The sequence below is a fragment of the Gopherus evgoodei genome, chromosome 9 (genome assembly GCF_007399415.2).
Source record: "Gopherus evgoodei ecotype Sinaloan lineage chromosome 9, rGopEvg1_v1.p, whole genome shotgun sequence".
Taxonomy (NCBI): Eukaryota; Metazoa; Chordata; order Testudines; family Testudinidae; genus Gopherus; species Gopherus evgoodei.
In genome coordinates, this window is record NC_044330.1 from 66,409,088 (window position 1) to 66,431,784 (window position 22,697).

Genomic DNA, 22,697 nt, shown 5'->3' on the forward strand with positions numbered 1-22,697 from the left:
TCAGTTATTATGCTGAATGGAAATGGTGGTCTCTTTGCCTCTGTACTGGTTTTGCTAATCTTTTTATTTAAATAAGTGTAAAAGCAGCAAAGAGTCATCCGATGAAGATGAGAATTCACCCACGAAAGCTCATGCTCCAATACGTCTGTTAGTCTATAAGGTGCCACAGGACTCTTTGCTGCTTTTACAGATCCAGACTAACATGGCTACCCCTCTGATACTTAAATAACTGTGTTTGCCTTTCTTCAGGAAACCGAATCTGACCACAGCATCTGGTAAACCTCGGCTCGCGCTGTTTGTTGTCCCCATTGCTAATTCTCATGGCTCTCTGCCAGAATGTTCATCACTTCTTTGCAGGATTTCTTCTTTGTATGAGAAAATGGGCAAAGTTTCCTCAGGAAATGCTGTGACTGTGCATCAGAGTAACTAAGAGGCAAGGTCTCTCTCTCTTTTAACTATATAGTTCAGATAATGTAACAAAGGGGTGGTTCCTGGGTCCCTGGGTAAGGGGCATGGCTAAAAGTGCATCAGGACTTTGGCTTCTATTCCCACATCTGCTGCAGGCAAAGTCACACTGGGGCCAGATTTTCCAAAAGACCTAAAACCCAAAGAGTAAATTAGCTAAATGCTTTCAGCTCGGTTTGTATTGGATAGACTGAAAAAAAATCATGAAACTATGATCCATCTATCTGAATATACATTGCATTAAAAGTGACTGCCAATCAACTTTTATTACACCTGGCCAGAGGTATCAGCTTGTCCTTTGTCATTAACAGGTTTATCCCCTCTGGCTGCCCAAGCACCCTGTTTACTATGTAATATGTAAATTGAGGTAAACACACATTTCTTTGGTTAGCACAGAGTTGTTTAACAACTTCTACATAGCTAGGTTTAGGTGGGTTTTAACATGTGCTAACATCATACAGGGGGAATTCATAACTTTACATATAACGTTGCTATGTACATTTCACCAAGATATTATTGGCCAGGGAATTACTACTTTTCAAATGATACCTCACAAGATATATTTTGTACAAAGATTATTGCAGTACTGTGCAGGGTGTGACTGTAGGGGTGCACTCAGTCACAATACCCTTAGTGTTCGGCTAGGCAGGCCCTCATTGACACTCAGAGCCATGAACCTCTTCCTCCAGCTATCACTGAGATACTCAAGATTAAGTAAAAAGAAGGATGCTCTGGTGACTTAGGCTTCACGCTGGCATTTAGGAGACCCGAATTCAATTCCCACTTCTGCCAGAGATGCTGCCCTAGCTCATCTGTAAAATGGGGAGAAATCCAGGCCTATCATGGACTGGCTGGCTCTTTAAGAGGAGCCAGGCTTAGCCCTGCCTGTGAAGACCAGCTACCCTCCCAGCTGATCTTAATTGATGTGGGATCAGGTGGCCTTGAGTAATGATGGGACCCAGCTGAAAGAGGGTTTGCACAAAAGGCTGAGTGAGTGCCCTAGGTAACAGGAGGAACCCTACGTTCAGGAGGAAGTTTGCATCCTGATGTAGAGGGTAGCAGGGGGTAAAAACAATCCCTGGAGGGAGCCTAAAAGACGGCCAACCCACAGGTAAATGACCATGGAGGTAAACTGAAACTGAGGCTCCAGGCTTAGAGAAGATATACAGAAGAGATGGGGCCTAGAATACTTCTTCGCTGGGAATAGGGTGACCAGACAGCAAATGTGAAAAATCGGGATGGGGTGGGGAGTACTAGGAGCCTATATAAGAAAAAGACCCAAAAATCAGGACTATCTCTATAAAATTAGGACATCTGGTCACCCTAGCTGGGAAAAGGGCACCAGGGGACTCTACGGAGGGAGCTAGTCCTGTGGTGGGCCCTCAAACAGGGGCAAGGCTCTAGGGGAAGCAGTGCTGTGGGCCAGTGTTCCCAAAGAGGAAGTGAGAGCTGGCCTGAACCCAGAGAGACTGAAAGCATAAGCCCATGGTGGGCTAAGGACAAGCCTTTCAGGGTAGCAAGTTCTCAGGAGAGTGAGATTGAAGCCTAGGAGGGGAGGAAGGCTCCTATGAGTGACTAGGTTTGTGCTGAACACTGTTGGTTGGGGATGCTGATACTCTGGAAGAGGTGAGGCTATGACTAGAGGGCTGAGACACGAGAAGAGGAGACTCCACAGGGCCGGAGCAATGCTCTGCAGTGGGTGCTAGATGAGGACAGCCCAGCCACGAGGGCATATGCCAATGGTGAGGCCACTCTGATACGATACCCATTGTCCTCCTTGCCTATGTAGGGCAAGAACCATCTCTTATTATGTGTATGCATAACCCTAGTGCAATGGGGCCTTGATTTCACTTGGGAGAGCCTGTGGATGCTACTGGAAAACAAATCATGAAGGTTTCAAATGTGGCACAGGTCAATTTGGATGTATAGTAACTCCAGGCATTTGGATGACGATAGTATACCAATGGCTGGCTCGTACACAGCACATGGAATTGCAAAAGGGGGATTGCACTGAAAGCCACAGCGGCTTTGCTGACTGTCTTGGGATAACATCCACTGAGGTTTTCCCCTTCACAATCAAAAACATTCTGCAGCAGCCCAGATGGCCCAGTGGGGAGGTAAGAGGCATATGGAATATACAGGTTCTATTTTGTGTATGAGTGTGTTATGTTTGCCCAACCCATTCCCAGAGCAGGTGAGTGGAGACTGGGTAGAGCTTTTGATCCATGCCACAATGCAGCAGAAACCAACTAGTGCTATGCTATATTATTGTGGTTCCAGTCCAGAGAGACTTGTGCACCTCATCGATTGCTCTAGTGATCCTCAGTAATGTGCTCATACCAATCTTGTGTCAATAAACTATAGCTCACTACCACCTACACATCAGTGTCTGTTTTGACCAAAAAGTGCCTCCAGATACCCAGCTCATGGCAATGCTGATCCCTAAGGAACATGAGAATTATCACACCAGATCAAACTAACAGTATAGCTAATCCAACAGTGTATCTCTGATAGTAGTCAGTATCAAATGCTTCAGAGGAAGGTCTGAAACCTTCATGATGGACACTTTCCCCACCTCTGGGTACATTACTGTGTGAGTCTCTTTATATTCCTGTCATTGACCCCTCTTTAAGAGGGAAGAGGCTAGGAAGCCCCCTTGCTGCAGGCCTGTGTGGAGGGCTGTGGGAAGCTGCACCCAGAAATAAGAGGGTTGACTCTAAGGGGATATTCCCTGGGCAAGGGTAGGACTCACAGGCAGAGTGGCTTGGGGGAGTGCAACACGGTGGGGAGCTGTCTTGCAGGAGACCTGACCTGGGTGAGCAAAGTCATGGGAAAGAAGCAACTTGGGTAATCCTCAGGTGGAAGGCCTGGAGAATGGGAGCCTGGAATAGGGGTGAAAGAACTGGGAACAGACTTGAAACTGACTCTTGGGTAAGTCGTCTGGAAATGATGTCCCAGGGGGAGGGGATGTAAGTTTGCTGTGATTGTACATGTTGTATTTTGGGGGTTGGGGAGAATGGTTTTATCATGAGGGTTCTTCAGTTTACTGTACATAAATAAATTATGCCTAGAGGTGGGTCTTTGCACTGGACACTGAAAGACTATATTCCTTTCTATGGGTGAATGAAGGGGAAACTGAGGCAGGCACACTAGTCATGATGCAGCCGGCTGTAGGAGGGCACCCCAGGAAGGGGCAGCCCTGATACAATCCCTTATGATTTTTTATCCTTCCTAGTGTAACTACAGATATTGCATATAAGTAGCACTGCCTTTCTTGAATCCTGTTTACTTCTTGGCCTCCATAATGTCTTGAGGCAATGAGATCCGCAGATAACTGCATCATGTCTGAAATGAATTTCCTGTTCTGATTTCTAAATGAGTTGCCTTTCAATTGTATTGAATGCCACCTTGCTCTTGTATTATGAGAGAGGAGCACCTGACTTTTTTTTTGTTATTTTATATACCTCTATCCTGTCTCATTAAATATCTGTGAGTGGTTGTAGGCAGGTGTTTCTGTTCCATGTCTAGCACGCTCACCCCCTGTGACCCAAGAACCCCTTAATATCAACTGACAAGAGGATGCAGATAGGTTACAGGAATCTCTTGATTCTGGATTCTGGATTGTACATGCTGGCTCATCAAACAGTGTCATGTGAGGTCTCAATTGAAAGCCGTTGTCTCACTAGTCATCAATATCATTGTGAAAAGTATGTGCAGGTGCTATGTAAGGAGTTACGTATCAAGTACAGAAAATTATGTTCTTAAGCATGTAATCGAAAAGCAGGTCACCAGATATGCCTTAGACCGGTTCCTGCAGACAGGAGGCAAGAAACATTTCTCTCTTTGTCCAGGAAGTAAATTAAGCATTGTAAGTTAACACAATGGATGCCCATTAATGTTTGACTTCGTATGTAAACAGGAAAGGAAGATACAAGAACAAACAAGCCATGGGAGAAGGGGGTGTTAACCTGCCCATAGGTAAAGACAACAAACTCTGTGGGTATTTCTAGAAGACAAAGAAGACAGTCTGGCCTCCTTCATTGAGGAAGAAAAGGGATAGCACCTTTCATTCATGAAAGTGGGGTCTCAACCAGATTTGCTTGAAAAAAATGCTAACAAGAACATTGGGTGCGATAAAACTTCTTTAGCCAGGAGGTTACCCTGCTAGTTAAGTTTAGTCTCTGAAAAGTGTATTTATAATTTTGTTTTACCTGTAACTACTTGTTTCCAATATTCTTACTTTCTGTTATTTTGATAAACTCATTCTTGTTTTCACTATAAATACAGTTAAGTGCTGTGGTGTCAAGCAAAGAGCTGGTCTTGAGTTGAATCCTGGTGAGTACTGTTCCTTTGGGAATAGCCAGTCTGATAAGTCTGTTTGTTCAGTGAATAAGGTGCTGGATGGTGCATGGAACACACCAAGTACTTGGGGTTGGTGTGTGCCTACCGCTAACCTGCACAGAGAGAGCAAAGTCTGCAGGGGCCTGGAAGACAGCACTTGTGCTGCTATAAGCTGGTGGTTTCAGGGAGCTGATCCACGGCAAACATGCCTTCAGGCTAATGGCAGGTAGTGGTGAGGTGTCTCTCAATTCTTGGTCCTGTTGGGGAGCATCACCCCCCCCTCAACGTTCCATGTAATAGACTTGGTTGACATTTTTTTGACAGCTTTTTCATTGAAAAATGGCTTTTCAAGGGCAAAGACATTTTTTCTCAGGAACATTTCCCAGTGATTGAAATGTTTTCACTTTCTAACACTATTCTGAAACAAAACACCTGAACAAATTTCATTTAGAAATCCCACTCCCTCTTCTTACTCGTTCATTCCCAAAAATGAGGGGGCGGGGGATTAAAACTGAAAGACAAGGGGAAGGGACAGAAGGACTTCTGCTTCCTTTTTTACTTCCCCTTGTTAAACATTAAAAATAAGGAAAAAGAGATGTCTTCCTCATCATAACAAAATAAACCAATACAAATTATGAATTTTTCATCAAAAACAAAAAATTTCAAAATATCTAAATATTTCATTTAACATACCTTTTTTCAAGGCAGCTTTATGTGTAAACTTACAATGCTACACTTCATGATTTCATAGACCCCCATTCTACAGAAGGATCCCTGTCTGTATGGCCCCTTAAGTCTGCATGGGGTCCCATTATACCCAGATCCGGTATCTTAGCTATTTCTGCAGTGTCTTTCACCTGGGTATATTCAGCAAGGCAGTGCTCTAGTGTGCTCTAACAACACTGGACTGTTTATAAACATTAGTTCTAGTCAGATTGTTAAAGAAATCATTTTATAAGGCCTAACATGCTGTACTGATGTAATCCTGAAAATAAATTTAAACAGCTATATTGAGTTTAGCAAGTAACTCTCTATAATCATAGAATCAAATATCAGGTTTGGAAGGGACCTCAGGAGGCCATCTAGTCCAACCCCCTGCTCAAAGCAGGACCAATTCTCAACTAATCTCAACTTCCCCTTCCAGTTTTGCTGATCACATGAAATATCTCCAATCCTTGTTAGATCATCTGGCAGAGTTTGTACACATCTTGTGTGTTACATGGGAGAGCGGAGGCTAAGAGACTATGGGGAACTGGGGTGAGACGCTGTGCTGCTCCTCGCGGAGGCACAGCACAGAACTTGCAGCCTGAGGAGAGGGGGCTAAATGGCTTAAAGCCACCTTTGAGCTTTGCTAATCCTGGGTTCCTCCAGGGGCTGCAGGATCCTGGGAATAATTTAAACAACCCCAGGGGGCTAATTTACAGCAACTCCCCAAGGGTGCCTTATGGGTTACAGAGCTGCCCAGAAGCTCCTGTGTGTTGTGTGATGTAGCTGCACCGTGGGCACACTCTCTATGGTGGGACTGGAGAGAGTGTCCTAGGAAAGCAGCCTTATGGCAGTCTTCCACAATGCCTGTGCCAGAATCTGCCCTCTGCTGGTTATGGGGCTGTGATGCACCAAGCACCACTCTGGGATTGGGGCAGGGTGAGGATCTCCCCACTAGAGACAAGTCACTGGTGTGCAGTAGAATATCGAGTACAGCTCTCCAGCAATGGGGGGAGAAGCACCACCGAGGAGCTTGCGAGCTAACAGAGAACAGCAACCACAAGGAGAGAGGAGTGCTTTTCATAATCACTTCTGTCTGTTACAGCTATCCCCCTATTCCATTTTGTTTCTTACAGCTGTCCCCATACTCCATTTTGTTTTTGTTCTCCTCCTGTGACCGCCCTTCCCTGGCTGTTAAGTTGTTTACCAGGGCCACTGCCCTTCTCAAAGGGAGGGCCCCTTAATTTGTTTAACAAGAGCCATTGCCCTTCTCAAAGGGATGGTCACTTGGGCTGCGTGCTAAATGGGACCACTGCCCTGTTCAAAGGATTAGTCCTGTTATCACCTCGTTGAACCTGGGCTCAGTGTAGGGCAGGCAATGTCCAGAGCTGCAAGACCTATTGTGTTTTTAAGATCCTGGGCATGAGTCACAGGCCTCATGTGCTTTTGAGTCACCTATTGCACAGGACTCTGCCCAGACATGTTTCTGTGCTCACCTGCAGTTTTTCCCTGTGCCTCCTCCCCTGTGACAGAGGGAGCCTATCAGGATTACTGGTGGGAAACTGCCTGAGTTTGCCTTTAAAAACAGACATTTTTGAAACAAACATCAGAAAGGTTCCTGCACTGTTGCCTGGTCTGATCAGTCAGGGGTTTTGGGGGGTCCTTTCTCTGCTCTCATTTTATTTTTGAGCGTACCCCTGGTTTTTTAACCCCCCCCCCCACAAAGAACGAATTGCTACCTGAGAGATCTCCTGATTATTGAGACTGTACCGAGCCCTCCTTGCTTCTTCTGATGTTGCTGCTGCTTCTGCCTTTGCTGCTGCCTCGGGGACTGGTAAGAATCCCTCTGTGAAACTTTCCCTACTTTTATTTTATTATTTTAGCTGCTGGCTCTGTTTCCCCAGGACACAGACTCAAGCTAAACCTTGGTCTGTGTCTTAAAACCTCTCTTAAAGTCCGTGGCGCTTTGCCGCTAAAAATAAGTTTGTGCCGCTGCTAAGCTCTGCTCCTGTGGGCTTTGCCTCGGGGCACTCTACTTTCAGCCACCATCCCTTGGCTTCCTTGGGAGCTGGATCCTGGGCATATACCACTCTGCCCTCTGTGACTTCCCCATAGCATAAGGTGCACCATAGGTTTTGGTTTTTTTAGTTTAATAAGTCATAGTTTGTTAAGATTGTAGAGCTTGTAAGTTCACCTGCCTTGTTATAGTTTACTGATTTGTTGCTCCGTATAGTTGCTTGTTATAGTTTTGCTTAGAATTGTGATATTTGTTGTTTTGCCTAGTCGTTGGTTAAGATAGATAAGGTTTTTGCTGCTTAAATTCATCTTCCCGCTGTCCCGATCTCTCCCTGAACTTTCCCGTGTCTGTTTTTCCCCCGCTCCAATCTCCCACTCTGTGTGCTCCTCCGTGTCTCCCTGTTATAACTCCTTGCTGCCTCCACCCCGCGTCTGCATCACCCTCCGAACTTCCCAAACCCCTTGCTGCTTCTCCCCCTGTGAAACTTCTCAAATCCTTTGCTGCTTTTTTTACTTTGTTTTTGGTGTCCGCTTGTTGCTTAAACCTCTCTCTAGCCCTTCTCTACACTTCTCCGCTGCCCCTCCCCTACCGAAGATCACCATCACGCTGCTCCATTGTCCTTACCCTGCAGGGCTTCAGAGTCTCTCGCTGCTTCCAGCCGCACTCTCCTCTCATCAGTTGCCACTAATCATTCACACCCCCTCCCCCCCAGTTCCTTGACCCAGCCTTTAGGTACACTCTTGCAGATTATCTGCTATCCTAGCCTCACAAATTAAGTCATTAATTTTCTTTTATACCGTTACAGTGCATAATTTCACTTATCACCCATATTGTATTATTGCACTGTGATTCACATTTTATTTGTAATTATAACACCCCATTGGTTGCTTCCACTTTTCTGATATACTTTGTATTTGCATTGATACCATTGTGTATAAGGCCACTAACCACTTAATACATTCTATCTAAGATTGTTGACCATTTTATATAGAAGCTACCATTTTATTTTGCATTTCTTTTTGATACGCTTATTGACTGTACTGTATCCCATTGTACTGAACCCCACTTACTGTACCCCACTGTTAGAACTCCCTACACTGTTCAATAAGAACCCCCCCATCACTGTCTATTGTAAACACCCTATACACCCCATCCCATCGTATTTCATTGTTAAATTCCCATCACATCCTTTTTCCTTTAATAAAGAAATTAATTGGCACCCCACCTGTGTGGTAATTGCTCCCCAAGATCCCATATACCTGCAGGCAGGGACAACTTCGCCAAAGCCTTTGGGATCAAAACACAGTTCTTCAGCTGAGCATGAAACGAGGAGCGTTCATTCAGCTTTGGAGAAACAATCTGAGGCAGCCATGGCAGGTGAAATAACTGAAGCCAGGTATTGCTGGGAAATGCCTGGAAAGATTCCTGCAATTCAAGACAGACCTGGCAAAGGTGCAGGCAGTTACGTTTTGTAGACTGAAGGCACCATGGACACAGATTCAGAAGATGGTAGAGGGTTGCTGCCTGCAGCTGGGACTAGTGGCAGGGTATCAAGGGGGTGGGAATGATCTAATAAAGCCAAGAACAATGTAGTTCTGCCAAGTCTTCCCAAATGAGTCCAATGTCAAATGGATGCTGTGTAAAGGGAATGGAAATATGGAAAGGAGACGGTGACTGAAGCAGAAGGGAAGTGGGGGTTAGTTGAAAGTGATGCTTTGGGGAAGAAAACCAAAACCCCAGCGTGACTCAGGAGCCAAGGATGTATAGAGAGGAAAGCAGGAGCACACTTGCATTCAGAAGGGATGATGGGATATTTGCCCACCCAAGAGAACCGGGGGTAGGGATCTCACACCACAGGAGAGCAGCAAAGGTATATGTGGGAAGGCTGATGTCCAGCAGGCTGATCCAGTGGGAATTCCAATAGCAGAGCCATTGTGTTGGTGGTTCCAGTGTCACTTTTAGCCACTGTTCTCTGGGTGATGATGGCCAAACCAGAGCATGACTACACTAATGATCCTATCCAAAGAATACAACAGTGACCAATAAGGAGCAAAAGGACACAGGTGGAATATTTTACAGCAAGAGCTAGAGAAAATCAAGGAGGAAGCACTGGTTCACATGTTTGGTAGTGTGCTGTTACATAAACGGACAGTCACTATTGCTGCTTGACCCCTACAAACTCCATCACAGACCACGGGATAGAGAGGAAATGATGATTGGGAAGACGATCACCCCGCCATGGTCAGTATCAGTGATGTTAATGGAGAGGACCCTAGGAACAGCTGAGGAGTTTAAAACTATTGCAGTGACCTGATCCTAGAGCAGTTTACCTCCTGGTGTAATTTAGAGCATTCCTAGCCCAGCTGGCTATGGTCTGTAGGGATTGCTGGGATGCAGTGCATTCCAACCCCCCTATTTTTGCCCTGGGGGAATTACCTTTACACGAGGGGCTGCAGAATGAGAAGGAGCCACACCTGTTCTTTGCCAGCCCAAGAGGGGATGCTTTTTGGCCTATCACTGTGGGAACAGTGCAAAGGACCTGGACTGGGGCTCATGAATGAGCCCCTCAGGTATGAATTATTCTTCCACCCTCAGACCATGCTGTGGGAGCAATGTGTTTCCTAATGCCTCAATGCATGTTGTAAAATATATGTAGACCAGCAGGTCTGACAGCCATGGGAAGTGCCTTTCGTTCCACTTTAGCTCCACCACAGAAGATTACTACTTACTATTCATGCCACTGACAGCAATGGGAAACAGCATGGCTTAGCAGTCATTGAAACCATCAGACCGATATGAAGCACTGTGCAAACAACTTCCTCCCATTGCAGGGAGCAATTCATGACACAGCACTCTTGGATTCACCCAACGCTCCTCCTCACTGCTCCCCGCACATTGTGGACTTGGATTATTTTCTTTTTTTTTCTATTTTCTGTTGTGAAAATCTAAATGAAACACTTTGTTTTGGGGTCATTTTGATATTGATCTCTGCATCTGGCTGAGCTCTCCCATGCCTTACGGAAGCTGTAGCTTTTTGATCAGCCGTGTATTAAAGTCAATGCACTGTTCACCTAAGTAAAGTTATGCATACGTTTGTGTTTGAAGGGTTGGCAAATGTTAGCACACTTCAGGGAAAAACTCGTATCAAAGAATTGTTCTGGGCTTCACGTGCACTACCATACAAACAGACAACGTTGCATCTCCGGCTCTCTGATGCCTGCAGCAATGCCTATGCCTCTCCACAGCAGAGATTTATCTGTGAATTCCTCCAGGGGAAGCCACAAAGACCCCAAAGCTCAAAAGCAAATAAGCAGTACTGAATAAAACCTGCAGCAAATGGTCATACAATGTCCACCTGGTGTAAATCAGCATAACTCCTCGATAGGCAATGGAACTTTGCCAGTTTGCACCAGCTGAGGACTTGGCCCACAGATGAGAGGGAAAACTCCACCCAAGGAACTGATAGTTTGGGGAAGGGGGTGGGGATAGAATTCCTCTGTGTACCCGACTTACAAATCAATCCCTGTCCCACAGCACTGAATCACTTACATGCCTTTGTTCTTCCCAGCAGCAGCATTCTGGCCAGCTCGAAAAAAGCTTTGATTTCCCTCTCATAGAGTCTGCTAAGATTCCAGGCATAGACCTGGAAGGGGAAGGAATGGGCTGAAATGTCAGTGGGTCTCTCTCCTGTCTCCTGCTCCCTATCTCAACCACCACTGAGCCATTCTCAGCTGTCTCTCTACTGTTCATGATACAAAGCCTATTGCAGTCAGTGGAAACATTCCTGTTGACCCTGATGGGCTTTGGATCATGCCTTTGGGAGAGCTGTGGAACTGATCATAAAACCTAGGAAGGGAAGAATCCAGCTGCTCAGCATTGAAGCCCGTTCTAAAGTCGTGCCGTTCGCTGGCTTCAGCGAGCAGGGTTGTTGAACCATGAAGACTCTGGCACCCAGACTATGCCACAGCAAGCACACCGTGCCGTGGACAATAACATCGGCTTGGACTTTGTCTTCCATGAGGGTGAGCTTTACCCCTAACATGAAAACACAGCTTCCAGCATCCTTCCTGGCTCTTGTTTTCAGCAAACGGGACAGCCCCACAGTAAGGAGCACACTTGTCACTGAAGGGCTATCTGCCTTCCAACTGCACACTTGGCTTTCACAAGCCAAGTAGCCTCAGAGGTGATCAGTACTTCGATGGGAAACTTCGGAAGCAGTAATACTCAGACCTCAGTGAATCAGGAGCCAAATCAGTGATCAACATTACCCAAAAGAGCCACTGTAGTGTGAATTCATTGTTTCATTTAATATAAATAAAATAAACTCATTCCTATATATATGCTTCTCACAGCAAAATGACTGACCAAGCATTCTACAATTGATTAATAACACAGTAAAAGCATCTGATTGGTTAAGAATGAAATCATGCTGTGTTTTAATACCATGTGCTGCAAAGAACCACAGGAGACACATTGAAGAGCCACTTGGAGCTCCTGAGCCTCAGTCTGAGGATCACTGCTCTAAAGGGGAGGGGCAGGGAGCAGTGCTAGTGATTTAGCAGGTGCTACTGTTCTCTTCGTCTGAGCAATGGAGGAATGCCCCGGCGTGGTACAAGGGGGTGCTGTCTTTCTGATCAGATGTAGATACTGGCCTTCATTGAATACTGAGGGGCCCATTGTATGTTTGATATTCTCAGAGATCAAACCCCATCGGGCATTCTATTATCCCACTCTGATGGTGGCTATGCTACAGAGCTGGGACTCCGATCTGGGTTCATTCCCTGGCTCTAACATGGATGCCTATGCAAATTTGGGTAGCTCACTGTAAAATGGGGATAATGCTACTTTAGCCTGTCTTGTCTACTTAGGTTGTGAGCGTCTCTAAGCAGAGATTGTCTGTAACTACGAATGTGCCCATGGCCTGGCATCATGGGGCTCTGATCTCAGCTGGGGAAATTCAGATAACGATGACTATTCTTGAGTAGTGTCCTCATTCAGAAAACAGGGCATAGCTTTAAGCCAAAGCCCAAAAAACTTTACATACAATACTGTTGTGAATAAAAGTGACATTTCCATGGTGATTTCATCATTTCATCTTTATATGGACATATCTATATTAAAATACCACAGCATAGAATGCCAACCCAATTAAAAACATCCCACTTAAGTGCAATAATATAGGATTATTTATTGTTATCCCACCATGGTTGATGTTGTACTGGATAGTTCAGCTGTGAGGCCATACCTTTGGGAGGTCATGGAACAGGATCGGGTTGGCATTCTTCAGCCAGGCCATAAGTGGAGTGTAAGGTAGCAGGTTGGCATGGTAGGGAACATGAGTGGATGAAATTAGCTCACTAGCCTGCTGCATTCGCGAAGGAACTTGACCATTTCCCTGAAACAATAGAAAGAACAAATCCTAGCTCAACAAAATCATTCATATGCAGCACTTGGCAAATTTAAATAAATCTCTCCTGGATTGCATGGGAAGCTCCAGTTCTGGACAGGGACGCTGGAACAATTTGTATAGTGGGGGTGCTGAGAGCCATTGAATTAAGCTGTAAACCCTGAATATAATGGAAACTGCTTCAAGCCAGGAGGTGCATCAGTACCTCCCGTGCCCCAGCTTCCAGCATCTATGGTTCTGAAAACATTTGAGAAGCCATAAATTACTTGGGAGAGCAATGTTAAAAACCACTATGGCCTTGTGTCTATACTTACTGCTTCACCAGTGTAGCAATACTATGCCAGCAGAGTGGATGCAGCTTATTGGTGCAAAGCTGGGCTATTACTAGGATAGCTTATTTCATCACTACCACTTCTCAAGGAAATAAGCTATTCTGATATAGCAAATATAGCTGCATCTACACTAGAGGCCTTTGTTGGCATAGTTATATTGGTGAGGGATCACATCTCTTTATGCCACTGACCGACGTAGCTATGTTGGTAGAAGTCATATAAAAAATGGAAACTAGGTCAGATCACGAAGGATGAATATAGGCAAATAACACAGGAATGCAGAGGCAAGATTAGAAAAGCAAAGGCACAAAATGAACTCAAACTAGCTATGGGAATAAAGGGAAACAAGAAGACTTTTTATCAATACATTAGAAGCAAGAGGAAGACTAAGGACAGGGTAGGCCCACTGCTCAATGAGGAGGGGGTAACAGTAACGGGAGACTTGGAAATGGCAGAGATGCTTAATGACTTCTTTGTTTCAGTCTTCACTGAGAAGTCTGAAGGAATGTCTAGTATAGTGAATGCTTACGGGAAGAGGGTAGGTTTAGAAGAGAAAATAAGGAAAGAGCAAGTAAAAAATCACTTAGAAAAGTTAGATGCCTGCAAGTCACCAGGGCCTGATGAAATGCATCCTAGAATACTCAAGGAGTTAATGGAAGAGGTATCTGAGCCTCTAGCTATTATCTTTGGGAAATCATGGGAGACGGGGGAGATTCCAGAAGACTGGAAGGGGGCAAATATAGTGCCCATCTATAAAAAGGGAAATTAAAACAACCCAGGAAACTACAGACCAGTTAGTTTAACTTCTGTGCCAGGGAAGATAATGGAGCAGGTAATCAAAGAAATCATCTGCAAACACTTGGAAGGTGGTAAGGTGATAGGGAATAGCCAGCATGGATTTGTAAAGAACAAATCGTGTCAAACTAATCTGATAGCGTTCTTTGATAGGATAACGAGCCTTGTGGATAAGGGAGAAGTGGTGGATGTGATATACCTAGACTTTAGTAAGGCATTTGATACAGTCTCGCATGATATTCTTATAGATAAGCTAGGAAAGTACAATTTAGATGGGGCTACTATAAGGTGGGTGCATAACTGGCTGGATAACCGTACTCAGAGAGTAGTTGTTAATGGCTCCCAATCCTGCTGGAAAGGTATAACAAGTGGGGTTCCGCAGGGGTCTGTTTTGGGACCGGTTCTGTTCAATATCTTCATCAACGATTTAGATGTTGACATAGAAAGTACGCTTATTAAGTTTGCGGACGATACCAAACTGGGAGGGATTGCAACTGCTTTGGAGGACAGGGTCAAAATTCAAAATGATCTGGACAAATTGGAGAAATGGTCTGAGGTAAACAGGATGAAGTTCAATAAAGATAAATGCAAAGTGCTCCACTTAGGAAGGAACAATCAGTTTCACACATACAGAATGGGAAGAGACTGTCTAGGAAGGAGTATGGCAGAAAGAGATCTAGGGGTCATAGTGGACCACAAGCTTAATATGAGTCAACAGTGTGATACTGTTGCAAAAAAAGCAAACATGATTCTGGGATGCATTAACAGGTGTGTTGTAAACAAGACACGAGAAGTCATTCTTCCGCTTTACTCTGTGCTGGTTAGGCCTCAACTGGAGTATTGTGTCCAGTTCTGGGCACCGCATTTCAAGAAAGATGTGGAGAAATTGGAGAGGGTCCAGAGAAGAGCAACAAGAATGATTAAAGGTCTTGAGAACATGACCTATGAAGGAAGGCTGAAGGAATTGGATTTGTTTAGTTTGGAAAAGAGAAGACTGAGAGGGGACATGATAGCAGTTTTCAGGTATCTAAAAGGGTGTCATCAGGAGGAGGGAGAAAACTTGTTCACCTTAGCCTCCAATGATAGAACAAGAAGCAATGGGCTTAAACTGCAGCAAGGGAGATTTAGGTTGGACATTAGGAAAAAGTTCCTAACTGTCAGGGTAGTTAAGCACTGGAATAGATTGCCTAGGGAAGATGTGGAATCTCCATCTCTGGAGATATTTAAGAGTAGGTTAGATAAATGTCTTTTAGGGATGGTCTAGACAGTATTTGGTCCTGCCATGAGGGCAGGGGACTGGACTCGATGACCTCTCGAGGTCCCTTCCAGTCCTAGAGTCTATGAGTCTATGAGTCTATAAGTCTGTAGTGCAGATGTGACCTGTGTTGCATCCAGTTGTAGGGAAACAGGGCTGAACAAAGTGATAAGCTGGTAATGCCTGGTCAAGCTGCAGTGGGAAACTAAACAGAGAAGCCCCATTAGCAGGAGAAGCAGCAAAGTCTGTTCATCTTCAATTCAGCCTCTACTTATGAGGACCCACATTGGGCAATCAGATCTGCGCAGGTGGAAGGATCTGGACAAGTGGACCTGACTGCAGGCCCAGGATAGCATAGTGCAGGCTACTGCAAGGCATTCTCTTGGGCTTCTAGGGAGACATGTTGAGGAGGAGAGGTTGAGGGGCAATTACAACATCTGGCCCTCACCATTTTCAAAGGGAAGTTTAAAATGGAGCGGACAAAATAGAGCGTTGGCGAAGCAAGACATCATTCAATAAAATAACCCTTAGTGTTGACTCCAAGCATAAATCCTTGCATTGTGTGTGTGATTAGTCACACTCAGAATCTAGAAAACTAGATATGGGCCATTTAGCAGTGAGCCATAGTTAATATAGCTATTTCCAACAGCACAGTAGAGCAGTGGTTCTCAAACAGGGGTACGTGCACCCTTGGGAGTACACAGAGGTCTTCTGGGGGTACATCAACTCATCTAGATGTTTGCCTAGTTTTACAACAGGCTACATAAAAAGCACTAGCAAAGTGCTTTCTCAATTACCACAACCAGGGGCACACACAAGGAGGGGCAAGCAGAGGCATGCCCCACCCTCAGTAATCAGCCGAGGGCACAGAACTTCTCTGGCCCCAGCAAGCTCCTGCCGGGGCCGGGGTGGTAGGGGCCAGCGAGCTACTCGGGGGCAGGGGATGGGCGTGGGCACAAAATGTGACTCTCCAAAAGGAGTCACATTTAAAGTCCTGCGCATACCCCTGGCCGCAACTTTCAGTCTCTTCCCTCTTGTGATGTTATCATTTCATTAGTTTCCAGTAAACGTAGAGTCCTACAAGCTAATTGGGACCTAAGTTTCTAATGTATATAGGAAATCAGGATGGGGAGGGGAGGATCATTTCTTTAAAAAAATGTCGTTCAGGCTAAGCCTTTTTTGAATTTGACTGTGGCAAGACAGTGGCATGGGAGGACTGTTCTCCAGATCAGTAAATATGTGCAACACTACCCCCCTGTAAGAGTCAATCCAAGGAAGGTTTGTTTAGGTGTGTCTAATGAAGGTCTGGGGAAAGCACGGGTGTCTTTTAACCCTTTCTGTGCCAGTTTTTAACGTAGCACTTCTATACCTCTAACATTGCATTGCCAAAATATTGATTCCTTTCAGTGTTTAGCATATGCCACGGCAAGTTTGGGGTTAACCTACCTGTAGTTCAAAGATGCTTGTAATATGGCTGATGAAACTGTTTTCAAAGTTCTGCTTCAGCGTTTCAAACATGATCAACTGTTCTGCTATGGCCTGCAGCTTCCGGTAACCTTGAGTTAAGGAGAAGGCTGACATAATGAGAGACTGCACATGCAGTGTTGTGCCCAAAGACACATCAGTTGTGCAAGTGACAAATATGACAGGTCTCAGAGACGTGCAATTTTGAAGAAATACTCTAATCCAAACCCAAAGCAGTGAAATATTCACTGCAGCACTAAAATAACAAAGGCAGCGCCTGAGTTAAAAAAAATATGCATGCAAAGTACACTGCTAGCTGTCCATCTTCATGTGCAAAAATCCAGTTTCTGTATGATGTGATCACTGCCCTTTCATGCACAAATGAAGCATATCACTGCACCCATGGGGTTTTGAAATCAGACCCATGGTGTATTATTCTAAAGGAAAAAATAATTCCCCAACACTCATATAAATACTGTACAACTGGGCTGCCTTTTGGTTCTTCGTTAAAAACAGGCTTCTGTTAGCCCCTTTCCTAAATATAAGACCAGATAAGCAGTCAGCATATAGATGGCTCCTGGCTGCACATTGCTCTAATGTATTTAGGGGAAAGGGTGCCAAAGCTTAACTTAAGCTTGCTCTAGCAATGCTTTCCCCTACCCCATAACATATATAGACAGAGAGTGGGCTGACTAATTCTATAACCTGGAGGAGTAGAACCCTTTCCTTCTGATTCCTTTCATCACAAATATGCACTGATGGGGCTGGCCTGGCAATCCCAACCTTTTCCCTGTCTGTGAAAACAGCAAGTCCAGGATGACAGGCAACACCAGAGTGTGCTTCCAGGATATTGCTCCAGTTGAGTGCTAGAATTCAGGGCTTCCTTCTGTTTTGGATCTTTGCCTCAGTCAACCTGCAGGTGAAGGGTTTGGGGCAGTTCCTGGAAATCCAGAAAGCCATGGTTCAGAGGAGGACATCATGGCCCGGTGACTCAGTGAGCCTATGCGAAGGTTGGACAATACAGTGCTGTGCTCTGTGGACAGCTCACATGACTGTAAGCCAGTGGTGCTGATAAGGCGGCAGTTAGCTTCTACTCCTACTCACCGGGTTGTATCTGAACATTCATGCAGCTGGAAAGAGCTTCTGCTGCTGCAATGCAGGCCTTCACTTTGCTGGGTCTAGAGAGGTCGCCTCGGCTCAGAACCTGGCGGTGCTTCTCACTAAGGTCCAGGTTACTCTAATTAAAAACCCAAGAGAACTAATTTAATCCATCCTGTCTCTCTATCCCTCCTCCCCTCACCAGCATCCGAGTTTGATGTCTTATACCCTGTGTGCACACATGAAGGATAGGCACTCTCACTGTTTTAAGTGGCACCGTGCTACATTAAACTGCCAGGCTGCATTCCCAGTCAAATGCATCATGCAGCCATTTCTCCTTCCAAAATAATAGTGCACCATAAAAACAGCAGAGCTCCCAAATGGGATCATGGCAAGGGAGAGCCTAGGGATCCAAATCACAGAGCAGGGCTCCAGGCTGCTAGGGGCTATACAAACACATAACACACAGACAGTCCCTGCCCCCAGGAGATTACAAGTTAGAGGATTATTGAAGTCCATGCAGCCAGGGGCAACTATTTTAGCATCAGATTGCTGCCTCAGCAGCAGTGCGAAAACCTCATGCCACTGTTCTCGTTCCTATGTGACATAGTTATATGGGAAGGAGACATAGTGACATACTTATAACAGGAGAGGCAGCACAATCCTGGAAGCTGATGGCTGGTGAGGAGATAAGAAGAATTTCAGGTAAACATGGTCCAGAAAAATCATACATTTCTCTCCTTTCCCCAACCAGAAACATGACCCTTGTTGATAGTAGCTGCATCCTGTGTTGCAAAGCAATTAAAGAGTTAATGATTTAGCTCTCGCTATGCCCAGGAGTGATGCTGAAGATCTGTGTCATTGCTGATAAAGCACTGGTCTTTGTTGTGAACTCATGGGCCATTCTGTGCTCCTTTCTGTTGCCTGGTCAGCTAGCAACATGACACATCAAGCTGTCTGTGTTCCAAGAGACTCTGATTCCAGCCACGTCACCTCTGCTGCACCTGGGCCACACCCCCTCATTTTAAATCTGAGCAGTGTGCCCATCACCATATTATCTAGGCCTCAAAGAACTGCTCGGCTCTCTCAGTCCTAAGCCAGACAGGCTGGGAGCCCTGTGGAGGCAGGTCTAGCTCAGGGTCCCTAAGCCCAGTGGGAGTCTGTCCCCTGACTTCAATGGGCCATGACTCATTCCCTTTGTGACTTCACCTACCGTGAGGAAGAGAATCTCGCTCATGAGCTTCTCATGGTTGGAGTCTATCTGGTGTAGCAAGGAGTTCCCCTGCTGGATGTGATCCATCTGCTGCTTCACACTCCCCAGCAGCTCATCATAAACTTGCAAGGTCTCCTCCACTTTGGCAACTTCTGCCAGGGCCTCATCAATGGAACCCATCAACAATGTCACCTGCTTCTCGGAAGAGATGATGGCCTGGAGATTGGCCTGTGAACAAGAGAAGCAGAGCTCTCTGGTACAGCACAATGCTAGTGCAGTGATGGGTGCTGTAGTTGGCTTATATTCACATACACACAGATACTTTGATCATTAGGTAGGATCAAAGACAGGGACTTCTGCAAGAAAGCCACCAGGCCTCTGCCAGTTCGGTGGCAATGTGCAACAGTTTGTTAAGATGACTGGGGTCCACTACTACTACTCTCTCTCTCTCTCTCTCTCTCTCTCTCTCTCTCTCACACAAACACACACACACACACAGAGTCAGTGTATCCTATTTATATTCAGCTAAGATAAAATGCCTTTGGATTAGTGCCATAGCAGCAGAGGTTTCTGGAGGCCATGCCATGCCATGGGGTTCTGATGTGTGCCCTGCAAGGTTCTGAGAGTCCAACATGTGCACAGCACCAGCTCAGAATATAATGCCAAGTGCATGGCAGTTTCTGAACCACTCATGCAAACACAAGACCCTTCCCTAGATACAGCCTTTGAAGGTCTTGAAGTGATATTATGCCAGGGAAATGTCGCACGCTGGGCATGTGTGGAGCACATTGCTTTTGTATTCAGATAGGAAGACAAGCTCCATGGCATATTGTAGTATCCATCTTCCTTCCCGCTCTGAGGAATTCTTCTGCCGCCTTAAGTGGGGCTGCTGGAGGGAATCCAAGATGGCAGTTCATGTGTGGGGCTGTCTCAATTTATGTGCTGTGAGATTTCAGGGGACCCATGCCATCCAGGGATATGAAGTATCACAAAGTAGGTCCACTCCCATAATAATTTCAATCTGACACATTGTCTAAGGGTCCTGTGCTGTTCCAACAGCACAGCCTGCATAGCTAGGTCTTCCACTGGAGAGATCCATTGGATTAAGAGAGGAAGTGAACAGACCTTCCTCCTCAGGCAGGGGAGAGATTCTACTTCTGCATATCCAGTTTAAGGCCATGTCCATCACCCGCACATGTGCTCTCAGCCTCACTCACCCCAAAACCCACAAAGGAAGGCTCTATGCTGCTTTCTCTCCAGCCTTCCACGCTTCTGCTCCTCAATGCAGCTCCCTGGGCCCTCAGATTCCAGGCAGCTGCTGCAGAGTGCCCCATAGCCCCTGAGCTGGCTGCTACACCAGAGAGATGATGGAAAGCAGGAGGCCCTGTAAGAGCCCCATACCGGCCCAAGGAGGCTAAAGGAAATAGCAACTTCAGCAGAGTAGCTGGAACCGCCACAGCTACCTCCTCGAGTAGACTCCACAAAGAGCAGAAGAAAGAAGGATGCTGTAGGGCTGGTAATGGCACATAGTTTTCCTACAGGGCCCTGGGTGCACTGCTACTTCCTGCTCCTTGTGGGGGGACACACTGGGGGCAGCAGCAATGACTGGCTCATTGCTGTGCTGGAGCTCTTGCCCCCCTCCACTTGCCAAGGATGAGTGTGGACTCCGGGGCGCTATGTGACCCTATAACCAGATCTCCCTATGGGCATAGTTCTCTGCATTCCCACAGAAGTGTCTGACCCAGGCCATCATGAGGAGGCATGCAAATTCTGAGCCAATAGCCACTACACACATGGTTTCCTATATGTTACCCCGCTGAACTATTTTGAAGGTGAAATTAATGAACAGTTAAATCATGCATGACATGTACATATATATAAGAAAATGGGAGGCACTATTAGCCTCAGGAGGTCTTAGACATTTGCTTTGACAGGCCATGGAGCTATAATTGCTTGTTAATCTTCACTGATAAGATCTATTAGAGATTAACTGGTTTTGAAATGGTAATTGAATTGTAGCCACTGGTTGAAGCACCATGTTGGGTATCAAATAAGATAATCGATACACATAGGCCTGGGAGGATTGAAGTTTCTGGTCTGTTGTTTTCTGTCTTTTAAATGAGTTTGTCTTTGTTAATATTAAAATTAGGTGATGAGTTTTTAATTAAATAAAAAGCAACATCAACAGAAGCATCTGTGCCCCCACAGTAAACACAGACAGTGCTTTGCAACCATGAAGACCACAAAGGAAAGGAGACAGAGGTTCTGTAAATCAACAAGAGGCCTGGCTTCCTAGAGAAGTTAGAAGGGGTTGTGTGATGGGGTATTCACCCCAAGTTGGAAAGGAAGGGATTAAAAGCAGCCTAGGGAGGCAGTGCAGGGAGCAGCCAATCGGAGAGTGGCTGCACAGAGCAGCCAGTCAGGACCAAGCAGGCTCACATAAAAGTGAGCTGCTGGGCAGACCAAGGTCAGTTGCTGTAGGGAGCCTAAGGAGAGAGAACTGTGTTCCTAACAGCCTGCAGAAAGGTAGCACCTTGGACAGAGCAGTTGCTGGCTGGCTGCTGGGACTTGTGGATTGGAGGCCCTAAGAAGAGTACAAAGAAGGTTCTGGGGCCTGTGGGGAAGTGGACAAGGGAACTGAAGCAGCTCTGCTGGAAAAGTTGAAGAGAGGCAGCAGGAGTCTTCTATAGCCAGGGTCCCTGGGCTGTGCGTGGAGTAGTGGGTGGGCCCAGGTCCCCTCTTCACTGGGTGAGTAGGTGGACAATAGAACTGGGAGATGCTCCCCCCACACAGAAACACGGATGGTGACATGGCTGGAGGGTTGAGTCATGAAGAGGACATTGCCGTTCCTGGACTGAGGCAAGTCTGTAGGAGGAGAAAGCGCTGGGAGCGGCATTACCAGGAGAGGGCATGCTAAATGAAAAAGCTAATCTGTGTGATGGTGGGCAGGAGGTGCCATTCTGGTGAGGGAATTCTGTCACAAGCTGCCCTAGACCCAAAGAAAGTCAGTCTACAGAGCCTCACTGAAGGCAGATCTCATTTCTGCTCCCCTGAAGGGAGCAAGGCTGCCACTTCCTGCAGCTCCTTTTGGCTGGGAATGGCGAATCATGGCCACTGGGACTTGCCTGGGGCCATACCTGCAGACGGTCAATGTCAGCAGAATGTCTTGTGGCCTTCTGTCATAAACAGATAGCTAAGGGTTAACGTCTCTTTCACCTGGAAAGAAGTATCTGAAGCACCTGACCAGAGGACCAATCAGGAAACAGGATTTTTTCAACTCTGGGTGGAGGGAAGTTTGTGTGTGAGTCCTTTGTTCTTGGTCTTCTGCCTGTATGCTCTCTCAGCTATGAGAGGATTTCTATTTCCTGCTTTCTAATCTTCTATTTCCAAGTTGTGAGTACAGAGTTCATAAAAACAATAAGGGTTATTGTTTTTTTTCTTTTGTATTTACATGTCTATAGTTGCTGGAGTGCTTTGAATTGTATTCTTTTTGAATAAGGCTGTTTATTCAATATTCTTTTAAGCAAATGAACCTGTATTTGTCACCTTAATACAGAGAGACCATTTTTATGTATTTTTCTTTCTTTTTATATAAAGCTTTCTTT

General features: G+C 45.7%; 1 protein-coding gene across 1 annotated transcript in view; it reads right to left on the bottom strand.

Moving 5' to 3' along the window:
* The window catches only part of LOC115657867 (exocyst complex component 1-like), a 69,756-nt gene that overhangs the window by 19,019 nt on the left and 28,040 nt on the right, over positions 1–22,697 (bottom strand). The window contains 5 exon segments of the mRNA XM_030576175.1: positions 11,078–11,171; positions 12,774–12,923; positions 16,764–16,873; positions 17,886–18,018; positions 19,093–19,320. Of these exon segments, the coding sequence (XP_030432035.1) occupies positions 11,078–11,171; positions 12,774–12,923; positions 16,764–16,873; positions 17,886–18,018; positions 19,093–19,320 (715 nt within the window).